The sequence below is a fragment of the Phytophthora infestans genome, genomic scaffold (assembly GCF_000142945.1).
Source record: "Phytophthora infestans T30-4 supercont1.13 genomic scaffold, whole genome shotgun sequence".
Lineage (NCBI taxonomy): Eukaryota > Oomycota > Peronosporomycetes > Peronosporales > Peronosporaceae > Phytophthora > Phytophthora infestans.
Window position 1 is genome coordinate 3,104,089 of NW_003303746.1, and position 22,839 is coordinate 3,126,927.

A 22,839-nucleotide genomic window follows, 5' to 3' on the forward strand; every position below is an offset into this window, starting at 1 on the left:
CTGAGTTACAGCGCCACCTGTAAGTATTTTAGTGGCACATTCATTTTGCGTCGATTAATGCAGTACGTAGTTTTTGGTTTGATTTAAGGTTTCTAGGCAAAAGTCTGGTCTGGTCAGGTACGCTGCATGACCTTGGTGAGATGTTTGCGAATGTTCTCGTTGTCTTCAGTGAGCATGACGTTCCTGGTGAGTAACTCGGCACATCGTCGCTCAACTTGTTCCAGCAACTTCATCCAGTGAGCTTTGGTGCTTGACAGTCGTGATTCGAGTTGGCTCTTGGCAGCACGCAGGGTTTCTAGTTCGTTGGGGTCGGCCACGTTGGTTTCTTTCTGCTCGCGTCGCAGGTTTGCATTCTGAGCCTCCAGCTGTGCTAGTATCAGTGCTTGTTCCGAGCGCTGCTGCATCTCTGCTGCGAGTTGTTGTTTTGCAGCTTCAAGACGCGCATGAAGCTGCTGTATTTCATCTGTAGCATGAACTCCCTCGTCATTTTGATGTGGCTCGGAAGCGTATTCTCGAAGCCGTCGCGTCAAACGTAAACCAGCGTTTCGTGCGCTGTCAAGTTCGTCGCGTACTTCTCTTTCCCGCTCTTGGTACGACGCTAGCAGTTCTCGCAGAGCTCGAATCCCAGTAGACTCGCCGGCGTCACCTCCTGACTGATGAAGTAGTGCGAGTTTCAGACGGAAAGTCTCAAGTTGTGCTTGCGAGTCATGTCGTGTTCGCTCCAGAGCCAGCACAAGCTCTTCATTCTCGTCGCTCTTAGTCTTCAACGCTGTATTTGCAACTTCTTTATCTCGGATCTCACGCTTCAGATCGTCCTGGAAACGTTCCACTTGACGTTCCAACAATTTTTTCTCCGCTGCAAATGCCAATCGTTGAGTCTCCAGCTCATCGCTTAACTGTTTGACTGTACGTTCACGAACACTATCAGCATCTCGTCCAGCCTGTTGCGTCTCCAGTTGCTCCTTCTTGGCCGCCCATTCCGCACGTTCCAGCTCGAGCTCCAGATCTTTCCGCATCGCATCAAGCTTCGTATTAAACTCCACAGCTTCTCGACGCAATTCTTCATTATCTGATTGAAGTTTAGTGCTCTCAGTCTGCTTGTCATCCAGTTGAGCCTGACGAGCGCGTAATTGAGTGACGATCGTCTCCATCTCTCCCTGGAATTTCTGCTTCTGGTTGACAGCGACGATCAGTTCCAGACTCAGCTGCTGATTCTTTTTGGCTTCTGCGTCGCGAGCAGCTTCTGCCGATTTTACTGCTTTTTGCAGCATAGATAACTCGCCACCAAGTCGCGTCTTGTCAGCTACCAGCTCATTCATTTTTGCACACAAATCTTGGATCTGCTCAGCTTTTGTGGCGTCGTCTCGCTGGATCTCGACAACGAGTTGTTCTGCCTTCAGAAGTCGAGTTTCAGCCTCGAATTTGTCGCTGTCAAGCTGCTGTACCTGAGTGTCGCGCTCCAACTGGAAGGCGACGAACGCTTTACTGAGTGCCAACTTGTCTTGCTCGCATGACAGCAACTCAGTACGGAGAGATAGCTCGTTGTCGAACAGCTCGCGATATCTGACGCGTAGCTCGCCCAACTGTGCAGTTAGTGCGTCCTTATCTTCTCGCAACATCCGATGTTCCAGTCCGTTTCGAGCTAATTTTCCGTCTAATGCCAAGGTGTTTTGGTCATTTAAATATTTTACCGTAATAGATTAGCGCTACTACTATTGTACTGTGCTAAGAGGTGCCATTCTTTCTGAGTGATGTAATGGCGTCCCGTCCCAACAATTTCTTTTTCGTTTTTTCGTCTTGAAGCTGTCACCTTGATGGTCCCGCTTTGTGTGCTCCACGTTTACGGGCATTCTCGACCTCCGGGTGATTTTCCTGACCACCTCGACATTGAACCTGGTGTCCTTGCAGAGTTTGCGATCATCTCAGGTCTCGTGGGTTGTCTCTACGGCTTCCGACTCCTGCGTTTGATGATTTTTCTCTGTGGCTTTCTCGTCACTGGATTGTTGATGGCAACAGCGCTTGAACACGTTTTCGGGTTGAAGACGTGGGTTCTTGCAGCTTCCTGGATTGGTTTCGTCGTCATGGGAATTGCTGGCGGTTGCGTCGCACTGGCATTTTTCCCATTAGGTGTGTTTTTGGTGGGATCAATTCTGGCCTACACGCTCACTTCGTCACTGCCGTATCGTTTGCTCCCGGGTGAATCCAGCACCGTCCTTGACGGTGTTGTTGTGGTACTGGGTGGCATGCTCGCATGGCTGCTAGTGCGGCCATTTGCTATTGCTGCTAGCAGCCTCATGGGCTCAGTAGCTGCAGTGAGGGGTATCGGCTACTTCGCTGGTCGGTACCCCAGCAGAGACGACGTCGACCGCTTCCATTCGTACGTGATGAGAAGCAGAGAACCTTGGATCTACGCTGTTCCAGGAGCCTGGTGGGCGTATCTGGCTGCAATGCTGGCGCTACTGGCTGTTGGGATGATCAAACAATGTCATGACGTCGATAAAGAACGAAGCCACAGTCGCATTGGTCGCTACACTGGCTGGCGATCCATGTCAAACATCCCAATTCCGTGAAAAGTCAAGAGAGAAGTGACGACGGAAGAAACAGAAGTTACGAGGACATTTGAGTCTCCATTCATAAGTTCGTCAATTTACATTACATCTCCTCTTCCTTTGCCACCAGCAGCATCGATGATCACACGTAAGTCATCCTTCTCCATGTCCGCGCTGTTGTCGTCGTTGCGGGGAACTTCTATTCAGGGCTTCCGATTATAGCATTGCTCTATTTATCGGGAACCCTCCCTTAGCAATGGCATTGGGTAGCTTGTGTCAATACATAGGCTTCGACATGCAAACAATAAATAAGAGCCAAATGTATAGCGACTCAACATCATTTCAAAAATGCACAGCCTGTCGAAATCCCACCGTTTCCGTGTTGTAACGCAATTTTGCTAACTTTGTCCCAAAATGAAGAGTGAGCGCTCCAACACGCTTATCAATGAAGATAGACAAATGAAGAAGAAATCTTTCACTAGAAATCGGTATTTTAGCTACAATAAATTATTTATTGCATTCGAGAGGTCAACGAAATAAATATATTTATGATCTCATAAGAAATTATTGAAATCGGAGCTGTGAGTAACAATGGAATTATATCGGCGGCAATAGCAAAAATCAGATATTGCTTCTTGATAGATATTCCAAGAAATATTATACTGTAAGTTATTGGCTGCAAAAGAAGTGTACAGCATACCGGTACGACATAACTTAAGTATTCGCTAACGACCTTTTAATTGAAAGCGACAAGTTAATTTGCTCTGCTGCGACCGCGTTTCAAATCCACACGCCCCGTGACCATCACGACAACTATTTTTTTTCGCTCTCCTTTAACCGGTTGGAAAAACCACTCGACATGGCCACTCCGGCACGCGATCCTGACGCAGCCAACACTTGCATGCGACCAGCTTTGTGTACGGAAGTTCGCCACTCCATCACAAAACACAAATACAATCTTCCACTTGTCTTTCTGAGTAGTCTCCAGTCCATCAATGATACCCTCAACCATGCGAGCATCGATGTTCTCAAACCAATGTTTGAATTCACAAATCAAGAGTGGCGCGTAAGGCGAGACGTTCTCCCGCACGGAAATATTACTCCTACCTTCGTTTTCGAGACGATCCAAATGACCAAAGCACCCGCAACCAGCTCCTAAAATATACGGCGGCCACTCAGCATTCGGCGGAGCCAAGAACGGCACTGTCTTGCCAGGTAACTCAGCTAGTTCATGATATCCATCCAATAATTCGCTGAATGCCATTTCTCTTGGGCCCATCACCAGCTTTGTCGGAACTGTGACCTGCTCTCGAAATTCTCCCAGCAACCAAGGAAAAAAGTCCTGAAAAAGGATACCTCGTACTCCATTTCTTCGCGATGCACAGAAAATCATATGAGCGACCATATTCTCGTAGTATTTGTAGTTCTGACTCACAGCTTTGGTGGTTTCTCCCATAGTGAACCCGTGTCTTTTTTTCCACAACGAAAACACTCTCCACACTGATTCGTTGTAGTACCCCGAGTAAGTTTTTCCGCCCAATACAGCGAGGTAGAGCAGCACGTCCTCCCTAATCGTCGGAAAACTGCACAGCGGGAGCCATTCCTTACTGTTAACGGTCAACTCACCTTGAGATACATAAACATCGGTATGCTGAGAATCCGCCAGATTCGCGAAGTGCGAGTGCATACTTTGGATCCCAGATGCAATCCTCCTTCTTTTCGTCTCGGGTTCCGATGTTTCAACAGCATCAACATTTGACATCGCCATCATCTGCGCATTTCTTCCTTCCGGCTTACTCATAAAACGCTTCGTCTCTTCTACCCTTGTACGCACATAACAAAACGCGTCATCCAGCAAATCACGCAGATCGAAAGTGTGGGACTTTTCCATCGCGTACACCGCCGCGCGGTCGACGAAGTGTCGGACGAAACGCCCACGTGAATGCTCGACGATGGTCATCAAGACTGGATAATGAGCTCGGATACGGTCCCAAGCATCTTGCTTCGCTTCATCCTCAAACCTAATTGGTTGATATGGAGGAAAACGAGAAAAGACTGTCATCCACATGTGCGGATCCCCGGAGCTTCCTCCCGACTGATGAGTCAACTTGGCGATCTTCGCATCAGTTCCCATCACAAGCACAACCAAACCACACGCACGGAAAACATTTCGCTGAAATGCGGCGTATTTTTCGGCTTCTTCGTCCTGACATTTACTGGCCGTCAATTCGTCCAACACGAAGAAAGGCACCGCCTTGCCATCACGTTTCAGCTTATCTCGAAAGGCAAGAACTGCGTTCCGGTCGCACTTTTCTACTTCCATCGACATTTTCTTCTCAAAGTAGATCATTCCTGCGTCGCTGTCGTGTTCCAGTTTGTCATAATATTCTAACAACGTGAGAATAAATCCGTAGATCCACAGCTTTTCGTGAGAATAGACCGCCGATATGCAGTTCAGAATATCCACTTCACTCTTTTTCTTTAGCTCGTCCTTCTTCGTGACTTTATCGAACGCTTCCGCAATCGAAACAAAATTTTTATAAATGGGCTGGGAGTCCACTCCGATGGACGTGGCAGGCCAGTAGAACCAAGGTCCGCGACCACCTAAGGCAAACGCTAGCTGGGACTTCCCCATGCCCGACGAAGCTACCACGCAAATAAATGGAAGTACGCCGTTACGATGGGAGATACTGTCGATTTTGTCCAAAATCCTCTCACAGTATTCACTACAGTTCCTCTGGATCTGCACGCCTCGTCTTTGGTAACGCTTTAGCTCGAGTAAAGAGTCTGCGTCTTCATCTCCACCAACCGTAATGACGGTACTTGTCGGTAACTTCACCAATATGTGAATAACCTTCGTCGTCGGAGCACCTCCGAACAATTCAACAGCTAGTTCTGTTGGGTTGATCTGTTCGCGCAGTATTTCAAGCACTCCAACAGGGATGCCTCCTTTTTGCATTTCAAACACTTCTTCGCTAGCCAACTCTAGCCATGTGTCGCCTTTCTTCGCCAGGAAGAGCTGGAGATTGTTCGCAGGTACATTCTTCAGGGTTAAGACGTCCGAGATCTCCGCCTTGATCGCCTTCTTCAAGTGGCCCACCGACTTGTTCGCGTCAATGTCCACAGAGAACGCGCTCCCAGCCACACCAATGAGGGCACAGTACAAACTAATCATTTTTTTCTCGAGCCGACGGATTCTCAGGATGAGTACGATGTCAGTTTTGATCGGATCGCAATTTGTGACGTTTCTGTGAATTCCGACCAAAATTGCCGGTTCGACTCACTATTTCTGTGCGCGGATCTTTACGTGCTTTGAGAGAAAATCAGGATCTGAGCCGTTTCAAAATAACAGGAAAATTGACACATCGAATGCGACGAATTAACTTCGACTGTGTCGTCGCTGTCACCTCTGCAGTTACAGCCTTATTAATGATAACCCACGAATTCAAAGTTGAACATCATGGATGACACAAGTGAACCTATTCTCCGGACTCTAGTGGCGCCACGCACGACTCGTCCTCAGACGCGAAGTGTGCCTTAAACACTCAAGTTGCTCAAGCATTTGCTTCCATGTATTGAGAACTTCAATACTTTCCATTTAGCCATGCCCTCTAATAGTCCTGGCCCCAGTCAGAACACTTGACGAAGATCACAGCTTCATCTTACGACGCAGCAGGTCGCCGTGGGATGTCAAGACGGCTCCATCGTCGTGTGAGACGTGCTGCGAGACGCTGACTACGCTTTCTTCTCTTCGGGAGATGTGGCTTCATACGAGATTACCAGCGCCGAATGCATCGAGGCTGAAAATGTCGTCGCACTGAGCAAAGTCTCAACACGCGTGACATCGACAAAGCACGAAATTCCAGTCGCATTGGTCGCTATATCGGATACTGTCTGGCGACCAATGATTACCGTGAAAAGTCAAGAGAGGAGTGACGACGGAAGTAACAGCTTATTAAAACATTTTAAATGCTGAATCCATGCGCCATCATTCCTTAATAATTCCAAGTTAGTAAAAGCCGCTGCTAATATGTTTTTACCGGTATCACTAAAGTAATGTGTTAATGTGTTTTTACACAGCGACCACAGTTCGTATTCCCTCTCCATTCTAGATTCCGGCATATATTATTCAGTCTCCGCACCAGCCACAAGTAAAACGGTATGTCCAGCCAACTAGATCTTCATTACATTTCTTTTGCTCTTATTACACCACAAAACGTACAATATTCAGCTACCGATCCAGTCACAAAAAGTAAGCAAAGAATATGTAAAAAAAACAGGTCGAGTCATTTTCGAAGCAGAAGTTAAGACATTCGAGTCTCCATTCGTTAGTACGTCTAAATTTCACATCACTTCTCCTCTTCCTGTGTAGGCTCCACCACTAGTACAGCAGCATCGATGATCGCACGTAAGTCGTCCTTCTCCATGATTGCGCCGTTGCCGTCGCTGCGGGAAACTTCCATCGATTCGTCCTGGTACTGAGCAGCTCGGTCCACTAGACCGTTCAGAAGACTTCCCTCCAGCTCAAGAGTCGATGCTGTGGGCAGATCAAAGCGCGTGATCACATAACGCAGCCAAGCAGCCACATCGGCGCCCTGGAAGCCGCTCGCAGCTGTCAGTCGGTCGGCCGCGTTCTCCAGCTTCTCACGCAGCTCGTCAAAGAACGGATCGCCCTCGTTCTCCCTCGCCAGCTCCGCATACCTATCGAACACGAACGGCAGAAACGCTGTGGCTACCTGAGCGTGTGGCAGGTCCGAGATGCCGCCCATTGACACGGCCAAGGCCTGTGCCGCTCCTGTACCCGACGAGTTGGCTGCAATTCCCGATAACAAACTTCCGATAGCGAATTGCTCACGCAGCACAGCACCCTTGAGATCCAGCTTGCCTTCTTTCAATGGAGCAGCGAGAGCGCCCGCCACAGCCTCCAGTCCTTCGAGTACCAACTCGTTGGTCGCGTCGTCCGCACAGCCCAGCAAATAGCTCTCCAGACACTGCCCCAAGGCTGTCAACGCGCCCTGGACGGTAGCGCGAAGAGGTACCGTCAACATTAATGTTGGGTCAATGATCACCGCCTGGTGCCACAACATTTTACAAGTTCGTCAAGTGACTAAAAAGGCAACTTCAACTTGACCTTCACTCACCTCGGGCACGATCTCTTTCCCGGGCGCAAAGAGCAACTTAGTTTCTGCATCTTCTTCCAGCAACATAGAGGTCCTGGCCACTTCAGCGCCCGATCCGGCGATGGTCGGGACCAGCAGAAGTGGCGTGGTGTCCAGTTTCCCTTGCTGCAACTTAAGCTCTTCATCGTCTTCATCGTCGCCCCTGATGGTCACGAAGTCGGCTGCGCTGCCTCCATTGGCCAGCACGACAGCTACTGCACGCGCCGTGTCCATAGCGTTACCACCACCGAAGGCTACGACTCCGTCGGCGCCCACACGCTGAGCTGTGGCGGCTGCGTGATCCACACCTTCGAGTGTGGCACAGTCACGCTCCAATGTGTACTGGAAGCAGGGCACACCAGCTTGCATCAGCAAGAACTCGGCGTATTGAGTGCGTGAGGCGGCGGCAGCGTCGCGGTCGCGCACCAGTAGCACCTTCCGCATACCACTGGCGCGACTTAATGCACCAAGCTGTTTTGCCGCAACTTTTGCGCCGAAGAGCACACGGCCCGGTTGCCCAGACGCACTGAGCTCATGGGGGCGAGCGTCAAAGCTGGACGAAATGCAGCGCGCGTGACGGCGCAGAGGAAAATGGACGTGAGGACGCAGCAGCCGAAGCATTGGTCAGTTGTTGAGGAGACCCAAGATGATAATGTGGGCCACACCGAATAGCCAAAAAGCTGGATAAAATTCAATTGAGTTTGTCAGTTTATCTTTTTAATTGAAAAGAAGTTTATCGACAAAGACACATAAATAAACACGAAATAAGCGAAAAAACAAAGAGAATCTTGAAATACTTAAAAATATTACTTACTACGTAGTATAGGCGACAGTAGAACTGCGATGCAATTATTTTGTTATCGCGATCTTAGCCACATTCACCATTTAGCAAGAAACTTAAATGGAGTTAATTTCTTTAAGAAACGGAAAGAAAACGGCAGCGCCTTGGCCAGATTAACGCTAAATAGCGCGAGTTTAACCTTGTTCAGCACTAGTTATTGTGAATTTGTCCTTGGTCACATTAACCCTCCGTTACCAGCGTCGTAAGTTACGATTAATCCGTTTGGTTACGTCATACAAAATGCCGTAGTCCAATGCCCAAAGCAGGAATGGCTCGGGAAGAACACTCCCATACTTCAATCAGTATTCTTATCGACAGAGAAACTGTATGCTGCAAGAAGTCAAATCCGAACAGCAAGAAACAGACCAAGGCTGGGGGGGGGGGCTGTAGGGAAATGCGCGGTAGTGCGAAAGCAGGAAATCAGCCTCATAAAAGAGTTTGACGGCAGAGGATAAAGCGATCATGGCCCGGATTGAGTCGAGTACACGCTTGAAGCTAGCGTTTAAGATTTACAGCTTAGATTCCCGTCTTATCTGGTGGCAACTACGTACGGTTGGATGACACTCAAACACGCCAAAGAACCAGCTCGCTATGCACCGGACGTATTACGGGCTGAACCCTCCACAAGTCACCCTTCCCCAGGCGTATCGGTAGCGCATTCGACACCAGCTGAACCAACAGTCGATTTCAGTCATCGGCACAGTCTCTTTGGTCTTTCGACTTCAGTCGCTGATGAAGCGTCGTTCATGAACTGGGTCGGTCACGCTCGACGGCTCCCCAATTATGCAGCTCTTCTAGCTAGTTTTTTTAATCGTTTGGAGAGACGTCTGCGCTTCGATATCGTAAAGTCGAAAGCGCGACACCGCACCACAGGACCGCGTCCTCAATACTACAATACTCATCTGCCTTCCGTTCCTACTGCGAGCGCGGCTCCGTTTTACGACCCCGCGACCCCAGTCATCGGTCAAGGCCTGCCGATCTGCCTTCTCCCCAGTCTACTGGTAAGCGCTCAGCGCTTGGCGACGCCATTGTCCGCTGAAGCAGTGCTCAGGTATTGAAATGTCCGATTATAAATGCTCACGACGTCTGGGCAATCCTGCCACAGGGGAGCCAACACCTACCACCATATTTGTGAATAAGGATACCCCGCCACTTCACAAGATACTGGGCTTGGCCCTGACGTTGGTTTAGTCGCCATTAAAAACACATATTTAAATCATGGTAAATAAAACTACTAGCTAAAGAATCCGTTGTAGTCGTACTAGGTGCAATCCACACTGGATCCAACGAGCCCATGTGTCACTTCAGCGCAAATAAGTCTCCCTGACTTGCCGCGAGGTTATCCAGGGGCCCTCTGCGCTTCTTGACGAGCATGGGTCTCTCCTCTATCATGTCGAGGGTCTTGTGGCGCGGCGTCCTTGCCGATTATAAACTGATTTTAAAGGTTTGCGGGCTAAGAGCATCTTCAGCGGTTGGTCGTAAAGGCGGTTTTATCTCAAATGTAGCGCGCTTAAGACTCGAGCGAGTCTTAACGCTTCCAGCGGTAAGTCTCAACGCTGGTTTTAACTTCAGCAGGTCTTAAATTTGCCTTTCGGGGTTTTAAAATAAGACTCGGATCTTAAAGGGTGGTGTGGCCCACACTTCAACATTGACACGAGTTTGCGCGCAAAACAGAAGAACTCGTCGAGAAAGATGGGGAAGGGTCGAGAATGGAGCGTGGAGGAGACGATTCAGCTGTGCAGATCGTGGCTGGAGACATCAGAAGACCCCATTCGCGGAGCCGGTCAAAAGAAGGGTTCGTTCTACGCCAAAGTTTATCAGCATTGGCTTGCACAGCGAGGGGCTGGTGCAGACGAGCGATCGGAGGCTGCAGTTTCTGGTAGGTGGAAGAAGCTCCAGCCAGAAGTGACAAAATTCGAGGGCATCTTCTCAAAGCTGAAGAGCAAGGAACGCTCTGGATGGAATGAGGAGATGTTCGTAGAGTCAGCAGTATCGATCTACGGGGAGCGGCACAAGCAGCCATTTGAGTTTTTGGATGCTTGGAATGAGCTTCGTGACAAACCCAAGTGGACACAACGGCTTACTACTTCGAGCACTACGCTAGGAACAAAACGCAAAAAAGAAGCTGTGCCAAGACCAGAAGGCCAGAAAGCTGCGAAGGCTGCTAAGATTGCTGGAAGTGTCGGCAAAGATGGTTTGCCAACCGATCTGCATCTACGATTTGTGGCAGCGTCGGAAAAGAAGGCTTTAGTGATGGAGAAGAAGTTCCAGTACAGCATTTTCATGCAGGCTCCGGACAGTGCAGAGTCCCAGGAATATTTTGCCATCCGGCGCCAGGCAATATTGGCCCAGCTTCGTGCATCTACTTGTGACGCGTTGCAAAGGAAGGCGATAAAGAGAACCGTGACGCCAATGCAAACTCAGAAACCATTGGCGATTCCTTCTTTAACCAGCTATCAGGTTAGCTCGAAAGCATTTCGACACTACCGGTATGTGGTTGCTGTTTGCCTATCATTACAATACCGTGCTAACTACCTTCTCCAAATACTTTCCAGACATGCTCAAATAAGTCGTTCTTCAACTCGAAATGCAAGGCTTCGTCTTCAATTACTTTCAGTGCTTGCGCAATGTCGGTGACCGGGCAAAATTCATTCGGCAGTGGTAATGCGGGACTTACCCAACCATCTTCGTAAAGATATTCATTGTTGCAAGCACTATCCTCTATTTCGCTCTCAATGATCATATTGTGGAGAACAATGCATGCCATCATGACGTCTCCCATGGCTGTACTGCTCCAAAGTTTACACGGCTGAGCAATTATGCGAAAGCGCTGCTGTAAAACGCCAAAGGCACGTTCAACATCTTTTCGAGCTCCTTCCTGAAGTGCAGCATACAACTTTCTTTTGCGGTTAGCTGGCGAGCTGATGCTGTGCTGGAATATAGCCCACGAAGGATATATTCCATCAGTCAAGTAGTAAGCGTGACTGTAGTCTGCGTCATTAACTCTAAAAGAAACTTTAGGTGTTTCACCATTCACTAAATCATCCAGTAGTGGGGAGCGCTCCAGGACATTCAAGTCATTATTCGACCCCGGTGCTCCAAAGAATGCATGCCATATCCAAAGCGATTGAGAAGCAACAGCTTCTAGTATGACGGTTGCAGCCTTCTCCTTACCGCGGTACATTCCTGCCCACGCAACAGGGCAGTTTTTCCATGCCCAGTGCATGCAGTCGAGACTGCCAATCATGCCAGGGAAGCCTCGAACGGCATTTTCAGCTAGCAACAGTTCCAGATCATATGAAGTAGGTTTGCGTAGATACTCAGGTCCGTACAGCCGCGTAATGCTGCTACAAAATGTTTTTAACGATTCCAATGCTGTTGATTCACCAATGCGAATGACCTCATCGAGCTGGTCTGCACTTGCGCCATATGCGAGCATCCGCAGTGCACATGTAATCTTTTGTTCTGGAAGAAACCCCAACAAACCGGTAGCATCAGGCCGCTGCACGAAATAGTTGCAGTGTTCATCCTCGACAAGAGCGCAGACGATGGTTTCAAATAGGTCTCGACGCATTCTAAAGCGCCGACGGAAGTCCTCTATATGCCGTGGTGACACTTAAAAGTCAGGATCTGTTGTAATAGCAGATTCACAAGTCAGGAAATCAACGTACTTGCATCGTAGGTCGGATTATCGCAGAAGTAGTCGGCTATCATCTCCTCCCCATACTGTGCTCTCTTGCGTTCCTTTCCCGCTCGCCTGCCGACTTCAGAACCACCGTGCTTCCTCTTCCGCTGTGCATTTAGCTCGGGTAATATGAAGAGAATGAAGAACTCGTCATCAGAATCCCCTGTTGCGTCACAAAACGCATCCGCATTAGCTCCTGCCATGCCCCCCATGAGAGGAAGGGGGCGAGGGGGGCGGGGACGGAGCTTACAATGCTTGTTGTGATAACAATAAGATAGATCTTTGCTTGAGACCTCCCGTTGCGGCAAAATCAGAGGTGCGGAGTCTTAAAATAAAACTGCGGTCTCAATGGCCTCGAAGGGGCGTCGATACGACTCACGTTAGGACTTACCGCTGGAGATGCTCTAAGAACGAGGTAGTTTAAAACGTATGAAATTTCAGCGTTGTTAGCACTAATGATAACAGGTGCATGCGACTGAAAATTGATAAACGTTGCTACATGTTTCCATTTTCGCCAAAGATCTATAAACCAGAGAAAGGTCAGTCCGCACTAGCTTTCTTCACAGCGGCCAAAGGCCCCGAGCTTTCAAGTACCAGCTATCATAGTACCGTATTTTGTATGTGCTTGCCGACGGAATTGTTTTACTGACAAAGTCAATTGGCCAATTAGCGTTCACATTTTTTCGTACCGTCGCTGCTTCTATGCTTACCGACAGCTCACCAGCAGCTATAAAATTGAAATTAACAAAGTAGCAGCACACCAACAGCGAAGCGTCACCACCATGCCGCCCTCGTGCTAGCAGTAGCGGCCGTAAGACCCCAAAGCATTCCCTTACTTGCTACACAAGCGAGAGCAAGGAGCGAGAGTGGCTATAAACAGTGTATGCTACACCTAGCCAAGCTCGTTTGAAGTGCGTGCGGTCGAAATGAAGTGCAACTATTCTTCCTGCAGACGCTGAACATGAAATGGTGCATTAGATAAATGCACTGTGGAAAGGTAGAGCCCCCGTATTTGCCGAAATGCTTGAGTTGCAAGCCAAACAGACCGCATAATATTTTCACATTTATGGTATCGTGGCACAGGAGAAAATGGATTTATGAAGCGTCACCGATTGAGTATTCGGGCACGCACTTCGCAAGAGCTGATCCCACGGACCGACGTTCTCTAATCTGTATCACATGTGACCCAGCTATCTTTTTTTAAGCATTTACCCAAAACTTCATTTACCCAAAACTTCAATTGTTAAAACATGTTCAAATACGGCCTGGCTGCGTGGGGCTGGTAAAGACAAAGAGAGGATCACGGTTATGCTGTTTGCTGGCTCAGACGGAACCAAATATCCACTTGTACTGATCTACTGTTCAAGGTGGTGATGTTGCCAGCTGGAAGTACCGGTGTGGTTTTGAGATTCTCGTATGGACAGAAGCAAAATTATTATGAGCGGGGCAGATTGGCAGCTCTATGCAAACCCAACGACATGATGAAATACTGAAATTCATATCGAATCTCTTAGAAACGGTTTGGGGACTCGTCCAATACCGTGATAGCCGATTTTGCTATTAGGCGATGATTCGTCTGGTCTCTGGACAAATGAAATGCAGGCGCTCGCCAAACAAATTGATGTCCACCTGATGAAAGTACCTCCATCCGGTACAGCTGTGACTTAACCGGCGTCTATTTCTTAGAATAAGCCGCTCAAAAACAGCTTACGAGTAGCATGGATTAATATGTTACTAGAGCAGCTTCGAGCTCATGCTGACCGTGAGGTTGCGTTCACATTGAAGCGCCCTACGCTATCACAATTGTGCAAATGAGAGCATACAAGCTGAATATATATTTAAGTAATATGACAATTCAGAGAGGCTTCTGGAAACTACATTTACTGTCTCCTATTCTGCCTTGAGATGCTAGAGTCGACGTTGAGAACTCTGATGATGTGCTTGACGACGCGGTGATATCTGTTTTGGCAGAATTCGATCTAATTGATGTTACAGCTGATAGTTTTGCGTCATATGATGATCTAAATTGTAGTGACAGAGGAGAAGAATATGATGATACTTTCTATTGCAAATTTGCAGATTGCAATTCTGTATCCTTTTTTTAATTGCTTGGCGTACCGTTGACTTTCCTGATGATGTACAGAAGCAAATCATGCAGATGCATGTAGGCGAGCACGTACGGAATACGGTCTGTCCCCGAGAAAGACAGTCCTTGCAGGGAATGCAGACACTCCGACAGGCTGACTTGGGCAAATGTTTGAGAGCTGCCTGCAAAGCCTGTATTTGCGATCCTGACGAGCGTTCGAGCGGCTGAATGTGGTGATGCGCTTTCTCAGAAATAAGATATGGAATCTGACCCGGGGTCACTATCACGGATTAGAGATGGTACTTTATGGATAGAATGGATTCGGACTGGTCGAAGTGAATTCGTACTGCACGAAGTGATCGAAGGTCGAGACTATCACTATGAATCTCTAGATGACGTAGGCTACGTGGGCCGATACCGTTGACTAACAATCTAAGGATGAAGTACCTGGATCCGTACACTTTATGGATTGACTGTGTGGATCTGGAATAGGAGATAACATAATGGATCTGGTGAAGCCGTGGCTAAGCGCATGGGTTGATGGCAGTACACACGAGGTTCATCAAGTATATGTTCGAATTCACCCTCGCACAAGTATGCCAAGGGAATACTTGTGCGAGGGTGAATTCGAACATATACTTGATGAACCTCACGGTGAATCCTTCACCCACGGTGAAGGGATTCACCGTGGGAGGATGGATCCAGTGGGAAACCTACGAAGGAAGGGCTGCAGACACCATCCAAAGGTGGATCTGGCATCGATGAAGGATGCGAAGGTCAAATCCACCGCTAGATGTCCCAGATCCAACCCTCCCAAGTATTGATCCAACAGATTGAGGATCTCACTCTGAATCCGAGAATAACTTGCATTGTGTTACGCAAGTGCCTTCCGGTCCTCAAGAATCACAGCGATATTGGCCGTACGAGCTCGGCGAGGGTTGGGAATTCCATATCTAGCGTTGGTAGTGATAGTTGGATAATTAATTGGTCAGATCCTACCACCTAGTAAGCTTTCCTTCTACGTGCAAATCCATAAGGTGCTCGGATTTACTACTTGGCCGAAAACTATCAACTATCCGGACCCCGGAACCGGCAAGTACGATGAAAAGGAACGCAAAGGCTAGGGAGCATATTCGCACCTACGGCCAGATCCCAGATCTAGGGTTAGGATCCACCAAGATCGAGTATTTGCTTGCGGTCTCGAAACAGCTACGGAAGCGGAATGAAGGTTTTACCACTACTGCTTCACCCATCCCTACGCCTCGACAAGACGCTCAAGTTTCACCACTTGAGCGCTTCGGAAATTACCAATAGAGCAAGATCCCGCCCTACGGACGGGTACACAAGATGAGGAGCGTTCAGCACATCACACAGATTATCGGGAGACCCCCTCCGTAAGTCGGTGTCGGGGCGCTGCTTTTAACTTGGATTCAGCAATCCCGCAGATTTTGCTGATCCCGCTACGCCACATGAATGCTTTTGTTGGCAGCGACTGTTGCTGAAATTCAAGGCGAGGTGTACGTGCAGCCGTCATGGGGAAGCTGATCGGATTATATTTTGTCCCCTGGTTGAAAACCTACCATCAGCATCGGTACAATTGTACTAGTAGGCGTGCATAGATTACATTTATATTGAATTATGTAAAATGTGATGTGTTTTTCATAAACAGTCTTTGAAGAAGTTTGTCAAATACACGTCGAATTTGGCAACATTAAAATTTCCATAATGCCGTACATACATGTACTAGCTCAAACAAGCTACATCCAGGCCAGTATAACTCTCCATCAATACATCTTTGATATGACGTACTTATTGTATCAAATATCTTTCTGAAGCCTTCAAAACGGCATGTTGTTTTTGTTTACTCCATCAACTTGACCATGCCATATTGCCGAGAAGACATGGGTAAACAAACTTAACAGTAAAATTTACTTCTTCGGTCCGAAATACAAGCAGGATGGGCGGACAAAATTAATTTTAAGAGCAGAAAACCTATAAACGAGCGGCTGAATGGTCTAAATTGCTGTTTAGATTTCGGCGATTGTTTGGTCGACGTTTGAATGAAATCGGCCACCTGGTCACAAAGTTATTGCTATGCAATGTTCGTGATGAAGATGTGAAATTTGAATATCTTTCGCCGGGATGTCAATTTTCCACAAAAAGTTATAGAAACCTGTAGAGATGTTGCGCGTGTGATTCTCTATTGAACAGTGCCACGTAGAGTGCTAAAATACTTCTACTGTCTGGTTTGCAGCGGCCGACAACAGGAACAGCATTTGTATGGGCGTACTTAGGCGAAATACGACAGTACTATCATATGACTTGAACTTGTAAGCATACCGCCTATATTTTCGGACACGCTTTAAACAGATGCCCCGCTTATATTTTCGGGCAGAGGAAGTAGTTTTCGTGCCCTCTCATATCACATGTTTTGTAATAGTAATTAAGCTTGCAGGGATAGTCTGTAAGCTTCAAGTTTTTTTTTTAAGTTGAATCTACTTGTGCGCTCATAATCCTACAAATCATACCAATGGGAACAACATCTTGACATGCAAACACTTTGTGATCAGGTCGTAGACCAGCCTACGCTTATGAGAGCTATCCGAAGAGTATATCTTACGTATCGCTACCGATCGCATTTGAACGCCCCCCCCCCTCCCCGTCAAAGCGACTCTACAATGCCACATTCGGTGCACCTTCATCTTCGTCCGAGCTATCATCAGTAAGTTGCTCAATGGCGGCCGCTCGCCTTTGTCGGAGCTGTCTCGAATGTCACGCGGGATATCAACCGGTACGAGGAGATCAGTTGTCGCTCTTTGAGTGCGGTGTGCACGACCACGTGGAACACCTACGATGTGGCGTATTTTTAGCTGAAAGTGTTCCATAGACGCGGCCATTGAAGGCCGAGGCTGTAAGACGCCTGTTGAGCTCTCGATGAGTGGGTTATTGCTGCGAGCAACCAGTCTTTGTTCATCCCATGGCCGTTCCAAACGTCTTCATCGTACTGCGCCAGCCACGTCTAGGCGAAATAATTTCAGAATCCACGCCACTTTTGTTTTGAGTAGCAGCAGTACCAGGGCTCCGTAGGAAATAATTACTCGAACAATTAACGCAATTGCGTTAACGTAGTTACAAATTTTACTAAATAGATTCCCTGGCCAAATGTAGATCAATTAATATTTGAATTGACAAAAGACCACTGGTGACAGGATCGCAGCTGTTCTCACCACCGGCAGTTCCAGAAGCCATGCTAGCAAGTCCGGGATGCTCACTTCGAATTTTGCACGTGCTATACTAGCTCTCAAGCTACCCCCAGTCTCTTCTACTTGCCATGCCGCTCTTAGTCCGATACATCTGCACCATCCTTATTCAAAAAGAAACCCCGGGGAAATTTGTCTGCAATAGCTACAGCCTTACCATCAGCAGCCCTCAAGGTTTTTTTACCTCATGGACCACCTCCGCCGTTTCCGCCCAAGTTTTTGCCAGTCGACGACGAGGAGGCCTCAGGCGCGCAATGCTTCTTCAACCTGGTTACCGACACGTTGTGTCGGCTCCACCGCCCCTGGGAGTATGTGCTTTTATGGTCGACGATAACCGCAACGAAAATCATTATGTCGGACGTGAGATTCGCGCCATTCCTATTATTGGCTGGCGATGAATGACTTATCACACCCTGAACAAACCAAACCAAACCAAACCTAGACCTTTCCAAACCAAACTAAAATTTCAAGCAAACCTGGTTAGTTTCGGTTTCAAGGTTTTAATCCGTATCAGTTTGTAACTCCAAACCAACATGCCGGTTTCTTCAAACCTCTGGGTTAGTTCGAACCTGGGGCTCTTGCTGCGGCTTTTGCAGATTGGATCAACCTAAGACTTTTTGTTGCTATCAAGTACTCGCATCTGAAGAACTACCGCTCGAGATGTTCCAACCATCTGCAGCAATGGTCGTTCATGGAGACAGCGGGCAAGAGCGCCATTCGGAGGGACCACGCGTCATAACCCCTGAACAACAGTCATTTATCGAAGGCCCGACCGTAGTCAGTGCAAGCAGTATACCGCGACGTCAGCAGGTTTTTGTTCAAGAAGAAGTCATTGTCAGCGATGTAGGCGTTGCTCAAGATCTAGACAGAGTTTTTGCAAGGCTCCCAAGTCCGAAATGATGAAAAATTACTAGAATTAGCTCAGTACGCCCACGACCACGCCATCAACACTGCTGCGGAAACGGAAAAGCGTCTTGGTTGTCACCTTCGCGAGTATCTCGATGGCATTCACGCATATTACGACGCTTCAATGAAAAAACAAGGTGAGCTTCAATCTGTTGAACTTGATAGGCGCTTGGGTTGCCTGGAACGCGATGTTCATGAGCGTGCGCAAGCGTCAGCTGTTGCTACAGCTAGAACTATGGCAAATAAGCTGGAGAGTCATTTTAACAGCGCATTGGCAGCGATGGAGACATCATACAATGCACACAACACTACGTATGTATCTGAATGTGAAACGAGGCTGCAGTCAGCTTAGAAACAAGTCCAAGATGATTTTGAGTCAGCTACAGATCTGCAATCGGCCTGGATTGAGAAACGTTTCAATGCCAAGCTCGATGCAGCCAAACAGGCCGACAAGACAACCTGCGATCGTGTCAAACTCGGATTGATGAGCAAGACACGAAAATTACCGCGAGGGCAACTGAATTGGCGCAGTCGTACGCTGATAACATCGAAAGGCGACTCCAAAAGAAGCTCGACGACACCATTGAAGCATTTGAACAGCACACCAAAAGTTATATTGATACACGCTTGGTAAATACAATGGCACGATTGGAACACACTCATCAGGGTGCTAAAGATGAGCTCAAGACTACATTTACGTCGAGCACTTCAGCATTAGAAAAGAATCTTCAATACCAGCTCCAGGCCGCACAAAACACCACAGCCACAAAGATACACTGTCTAGAACAAGAGTTAAGAGACCTGAAGAATGCTGCGCAGGAGATGGCGGGACATGTTTCGCAACTTACAAATATGGAGGTGCGTCTTCACAGTTTAGGTAGCTCCCTAAGTACATGCCAAGAATTCAGTGAAGTCCCCATCCAACAAACTTCGTCAAATCGGAAAGGTATCGTCGCCGATACTACCGCGTCTTCAGTCCCTTTCCAGCTAACTTCGTCAAATATGGACGTGATCGTCGCTGATACTACCGCGTCTTCAGCCCCCACAACAGCCCCCGCATCTACGGAGAACAGTACACTCACGAATACTGCCGAAGATGTACAATCTATTGCAGTTCATCAAGTTGAAAGCTTGGTAGCTACACCTCCCGAAGAATCTGCAGTTTTGACGGCACTTGCTCAGTTAAGTCGTGGTATTAATGAGCTATTTGTAAAAGCCCAGCCTTCATACAAAAGCAACAGTAATGCCGTGACTAGAATGAAAGCGCGCCAAGACAAGATTTCGTCATTTCCACGTCGCCAAAAAGTCGTGCGTAATCCAAAACTCGGTGCATCTAGTTCAACACGAACTGAAAACGACGGTACCAAACGCGTTGGTCAACTGGTTCGTGCACGGGCTAAAGCCAGCAAACAAGTTGAGCAGCGAATAATGCAACGAGAACGAGAACTACGACGTTCAGGTATGCTACTTTGTCGCAAAATCGTAATCTACTTGAGGAGTGGAAGTTTGTCAACAACGAGCTAATTCTTGTTTTGTTCTTTCTTGAGGCTACTAAAGCGAACTGATACTAGTTATCGCAAGGGATCATCTTGGTCCCATTTCACAGAATGAATTCGCTCATCACTTTGAATAATGGAATACTTATGCTGAGTCTATAGCGTATGAGCAGAGAAGGCGTGTGCTTTGTGACAGGTGACCAGTTGCAGTCAGTGGAGCTGTCAGCGAAGTCGACGGCCGAGTTGCTGGCGAAGGTGAGTTGAAATTGCGTGCAGCGGAGCCATGTGCAAGTGATCGAAGGTTAAGACTAATCGGAATAGATCGCATTGCATGACATTGGTAAGATGAATTTGAGTCGATTCAAAGGTAAATTCGCTGTGCATCTTTTACCAACTACAGCAATCAGCGTGGCACCCATGGAAAGCGTGTTCCCCGAGCACATTCTACCATCAAATATTAGTCTAAGCGGTTTTGTATTTGTCATACAGCAACGTGGTCAGTACATCTAGCTAGAACATTATGCGGATTTCACTGCAAGGCAAGACTTGAGGAACAAGCAGTCGCGTATATTGAGAAACCATTAGACTGACGGCTTAATCGAAATCAAATATGCAAGATGCCATCTCGCTCTCCCACTCCGTGGAAAAAGGCGCGTCAAACTCGTGAGAGGTGAGGGACACGAGGACGTTTGCAGGGATAGCTTGCTTCACTTCAGCGTTGGAAAGTCTCTTGTAGTTTGCTACGTCAACAAATCTGCGGTTCCTGTTGAGAAATGAGCACATATCAATGTTGTGCTTTGCGATGCTAGTTCGGTGGCTCGTAACCAGCATTCCAGTGATTCCGAAATCTCGTTCGATCTGGGCGGCGGAAGACGGAATCGCATACAGAATTTTCGCTGCGATAGGCATGATCCGGTAGATGTTCTCATTTTGCTGCCTCTTCCAGTATGAAAGGATATTCTCGGGTTTTGAGTTAGTGATCTGCAGTCTACTCGGATCTGCTAACCACCTGTCGAGCTCTTCGTCGACTCGAGCTTCATGCACATCGCGTCGAACAACTGTCACCGCTGTTTCTTCGGTAAATTCCATTAGATCTTCCGAAAACACCGTTTGCTGCTGGAGACTTGGTAAATCTGGCATAGGACCAAACGTATTAGGTGAACTGGCCGGCTGTTGTGATTGTGTCGATGCCTGCGAGCCAAGAGCACTTCCTTTTGAAATTTCAAGCATCAGACCTCGTAGTCGATTCATCACAGCTACCTTCACGGACGCTACATTTCGCGCCACGCTATGTTCGTCGAGGCGAAGGTGGGGCTGTTCTGGATCAATTATCAACTGCTCGTTGCAAATTTTGACAATCTTAGCGAGATTTTTGGCTTGGTTCTTGGATGACGGGTGCAGCAACAATTGCATTTCTGGTATATACGCTGTACTCCGAAACGCGATGGGTCCGTATAGCGAATGAAGAAGTTCTTGTGAAATGCTTGTGCTAGCAGGGCACGCGTAGTTTTGGCGAGTCGAGTGAGATTTTGCACTTGGTAGTACAGCGGAGGTTCTGAAGAGGACCGTGCCTTGTCTTGGATGGGCTGCGTTTCGTCCAAAATGGTCGTTCGAAGGCGAAATACCGACAGGAGAACGCTCACCTGGTTTGTGTCTTCTTTCTGGCTTTTAGTATTGAGAGCTGCAACAGGGTTCAGCAGTCCATACAATTGAAGAAGCGTTTCCTTGTCATCTGCGATAGGTAGGCCCTCTGGTGCAGCTTTCCGTTCACGAATTGCTTTGTTTTAAGCTTCTCTTGAAACCAGTCTTCGAGCTGATCCCATTTGCTCAGTAAACGTTTAATAGCCTTCTCTAAACCCATAAAGTGGTGATCTTTATGCTCAAGCAATTGTTTGGACGCGCCAGTGTTCGCCATTTCACAAAGATCGGCAAAAAGACTCCCCGTGATTGCATTAGAACGAATTGTATACGTGGTGCGAGTGATGCGTGAAAGCAGATCAGTTACTTCGGGGTTCTTCGAGTTGCATCGCTGCGGCACGATTCCAAATGCCATTTTTGTTGCAGCGTTCGTTAGATGCGGCATACACCATTCCCATTTAAGATGAAGTCCTGTCATCATCATCCATTTGATGTCTGGGCCAGCGTCGGTAGTTGAAGCATACATATCTTTAAGCGTCACCCCGAAATCCTTAAAAAGCTCGAGGATCCATCGCTTTAATGGCCCGCGACTTCCTTCGCTTCTCTCGCCATACATGGGTTCATAATGGCGAGTACCCAAAAGAATCGATTGGAGTTTTCATTCACAGTCGGTAAAGTAGAGACGGAGGCCCAAGTATTTGGTGGATTTCTGGTCTTCGACGTCAACATATCACACACCACTGTAAACGTCGGTACTCCAAGAACTCTGCTGCGATCAATGACATCACAAGCAACGATTCGTGCACTTGAGTACAGCTCGACAATAGAACGCGTCACCGTGTGATTGTTGATCGTGACCCGAAAATCATCTCCTAGGGTAACGTCTGCTAGTAGCTCAGATTCATCATATTCCCCAATTCAAAAAGGGAGATTGTTATTAACCACACGCATCGTCTCCAGTAGTAATGTCATTCTTCTGCAGTCGTCGCCATTCACAACCTTGCTTCGGATACGCTCCAGCTGCTTTGCCCGACTTCGTTTTCTGCCGTGCTCTGCTGTCACTTTCGCTGCGGTTAGCAAATGCTCATCGCCGAGGTGTTTTGTGGCTTTCGATGTGTTACCATATAGCTGAATAATCTTGTTCTTACGACGGCATTCATGACTTCCTTGGCAAATCCAACCTACGTACTCCTTACCATCAATTGTTGCGGAAATGCGA

The 22,839-nt window shown here is 47.8% G+C and overlaps 6 protein-coding genes across 6 annotated transcripts; 1 reads left to right on the forward strand and 5 right to left on the reverse strand.

Moving 5' to 3' along the window:
* Window positions 1–113: 113 nt before the first annotated feature.
* PITG_08641 (uncharacterized protein) lies at window positions 114–1,619 on the reverse strand (the record flags this gene model as incomplete). The annotated part of the gene is made up of 2 exons (XM_002903951.1): window positions 114–430; window positions 539–1,619. 2 exons carry the CDS (start codon window positions 1,617–1,619, stop codon window positions 114–116), a joined length of 1,398 nt encoding a protein of 465 aa, XP_002903997.1.
* A 195-nt stretch (window positions 1,620–1,814) lies between these two features.
* On the forward strand, window positions 1,815–2,570 carry PITG_08642 (uncharacterized protein; the record flags this gene model as incomplete). Its single annotated transcript, XM_002903952.1, has 1 exon — window positions 1,815–2,570. The coding sequence occupies one exon, from the start codon at window positions 1,815–1,817 to the stop codon at window positions 2,568–2,570; it is 756 nt and encodes a 251-aa protein (XP_002903998.1).
* A 733-nt stretch (window positions 2,571–3,303) lies between these two features.
* On the reverse strand, window positions 3,304–5,724 carry PITG_22856 (Crinkler (CRN) family protein; the record flags this gene model as incomplete). The annotated part of the gene is made up of 1 exon (XM_002903953.1): window positions 3,304–5,724. One exon carries the CDS (start codon window positions 5,722–5,724, stop codon window positions 3,304–3,306), a length of 2,421 nt encoding a protein of 806 aa, XP_002903999.1.
* Window positions 5,725–6,838: 1,114 nt separating this feature from the next.
* On the reverse strand, window positions 6,839–8,329 carry PITG_08643 (uncharacterized protein; the record flags this gene model as incomplete). Its single annotated transcript, XM_002903954.1, has 2 exons — window positions 6,839–7,564; window positions 7,691–8,329. 2 exons carry the CDS (start codon window positions 8,327–8,329, stop codon window positions 6,899–6,901), a joined length of 1,305 nt encoding a protein of 434 aa, XP_002904000.1.
* Window positions 8,330–11,350: 3,021 nt separating this feature from the next.
* PITG_08644 (uncharacterized protein) lies at window positions 11,351–11,796 on the reverse strand (the record flags this gene model as incomplete). The annotated part of the gene is made up of 2 exons (XM_002903955.1): window positions 11,351–11,358; window positions 11,403–11,796. The coding sequence occupies 2 exons, from the start codon at window positions 11,794–11,796 to the stop codon at window positions 11,351–11,353; spliced, it is 402 nt and encodes a 133-aa protein (XP_002904001.1).
* A 9,111-nt stretch (window positions 11,797–20,907) lies between these two features.
* Window positions 20,908–22,236, reverse strand: PITG_08645 (uncharacterized protein; the record flags this gene model as incomplete). Its single annotated transcript, XM_002903956.1, has 6 exons — window positions 20,908–20,915; window positions 20,975–21,098; window positions 21,237–21,358; window positions 21,409–21,741; window positions 21,819–22,115; window positions 22,212–22,236. The coding sequence occupies 6 exons, from the start codon at window positions 22,234–22,236 to the stop codon at window positions 20,908–20,910; spliced, it is 909 nt and encodes a 302-aa protein (XP_002904002.1).
* Between the last annotated feature and the right edge of the window lie 603 nt (window positions 22,237–22,839).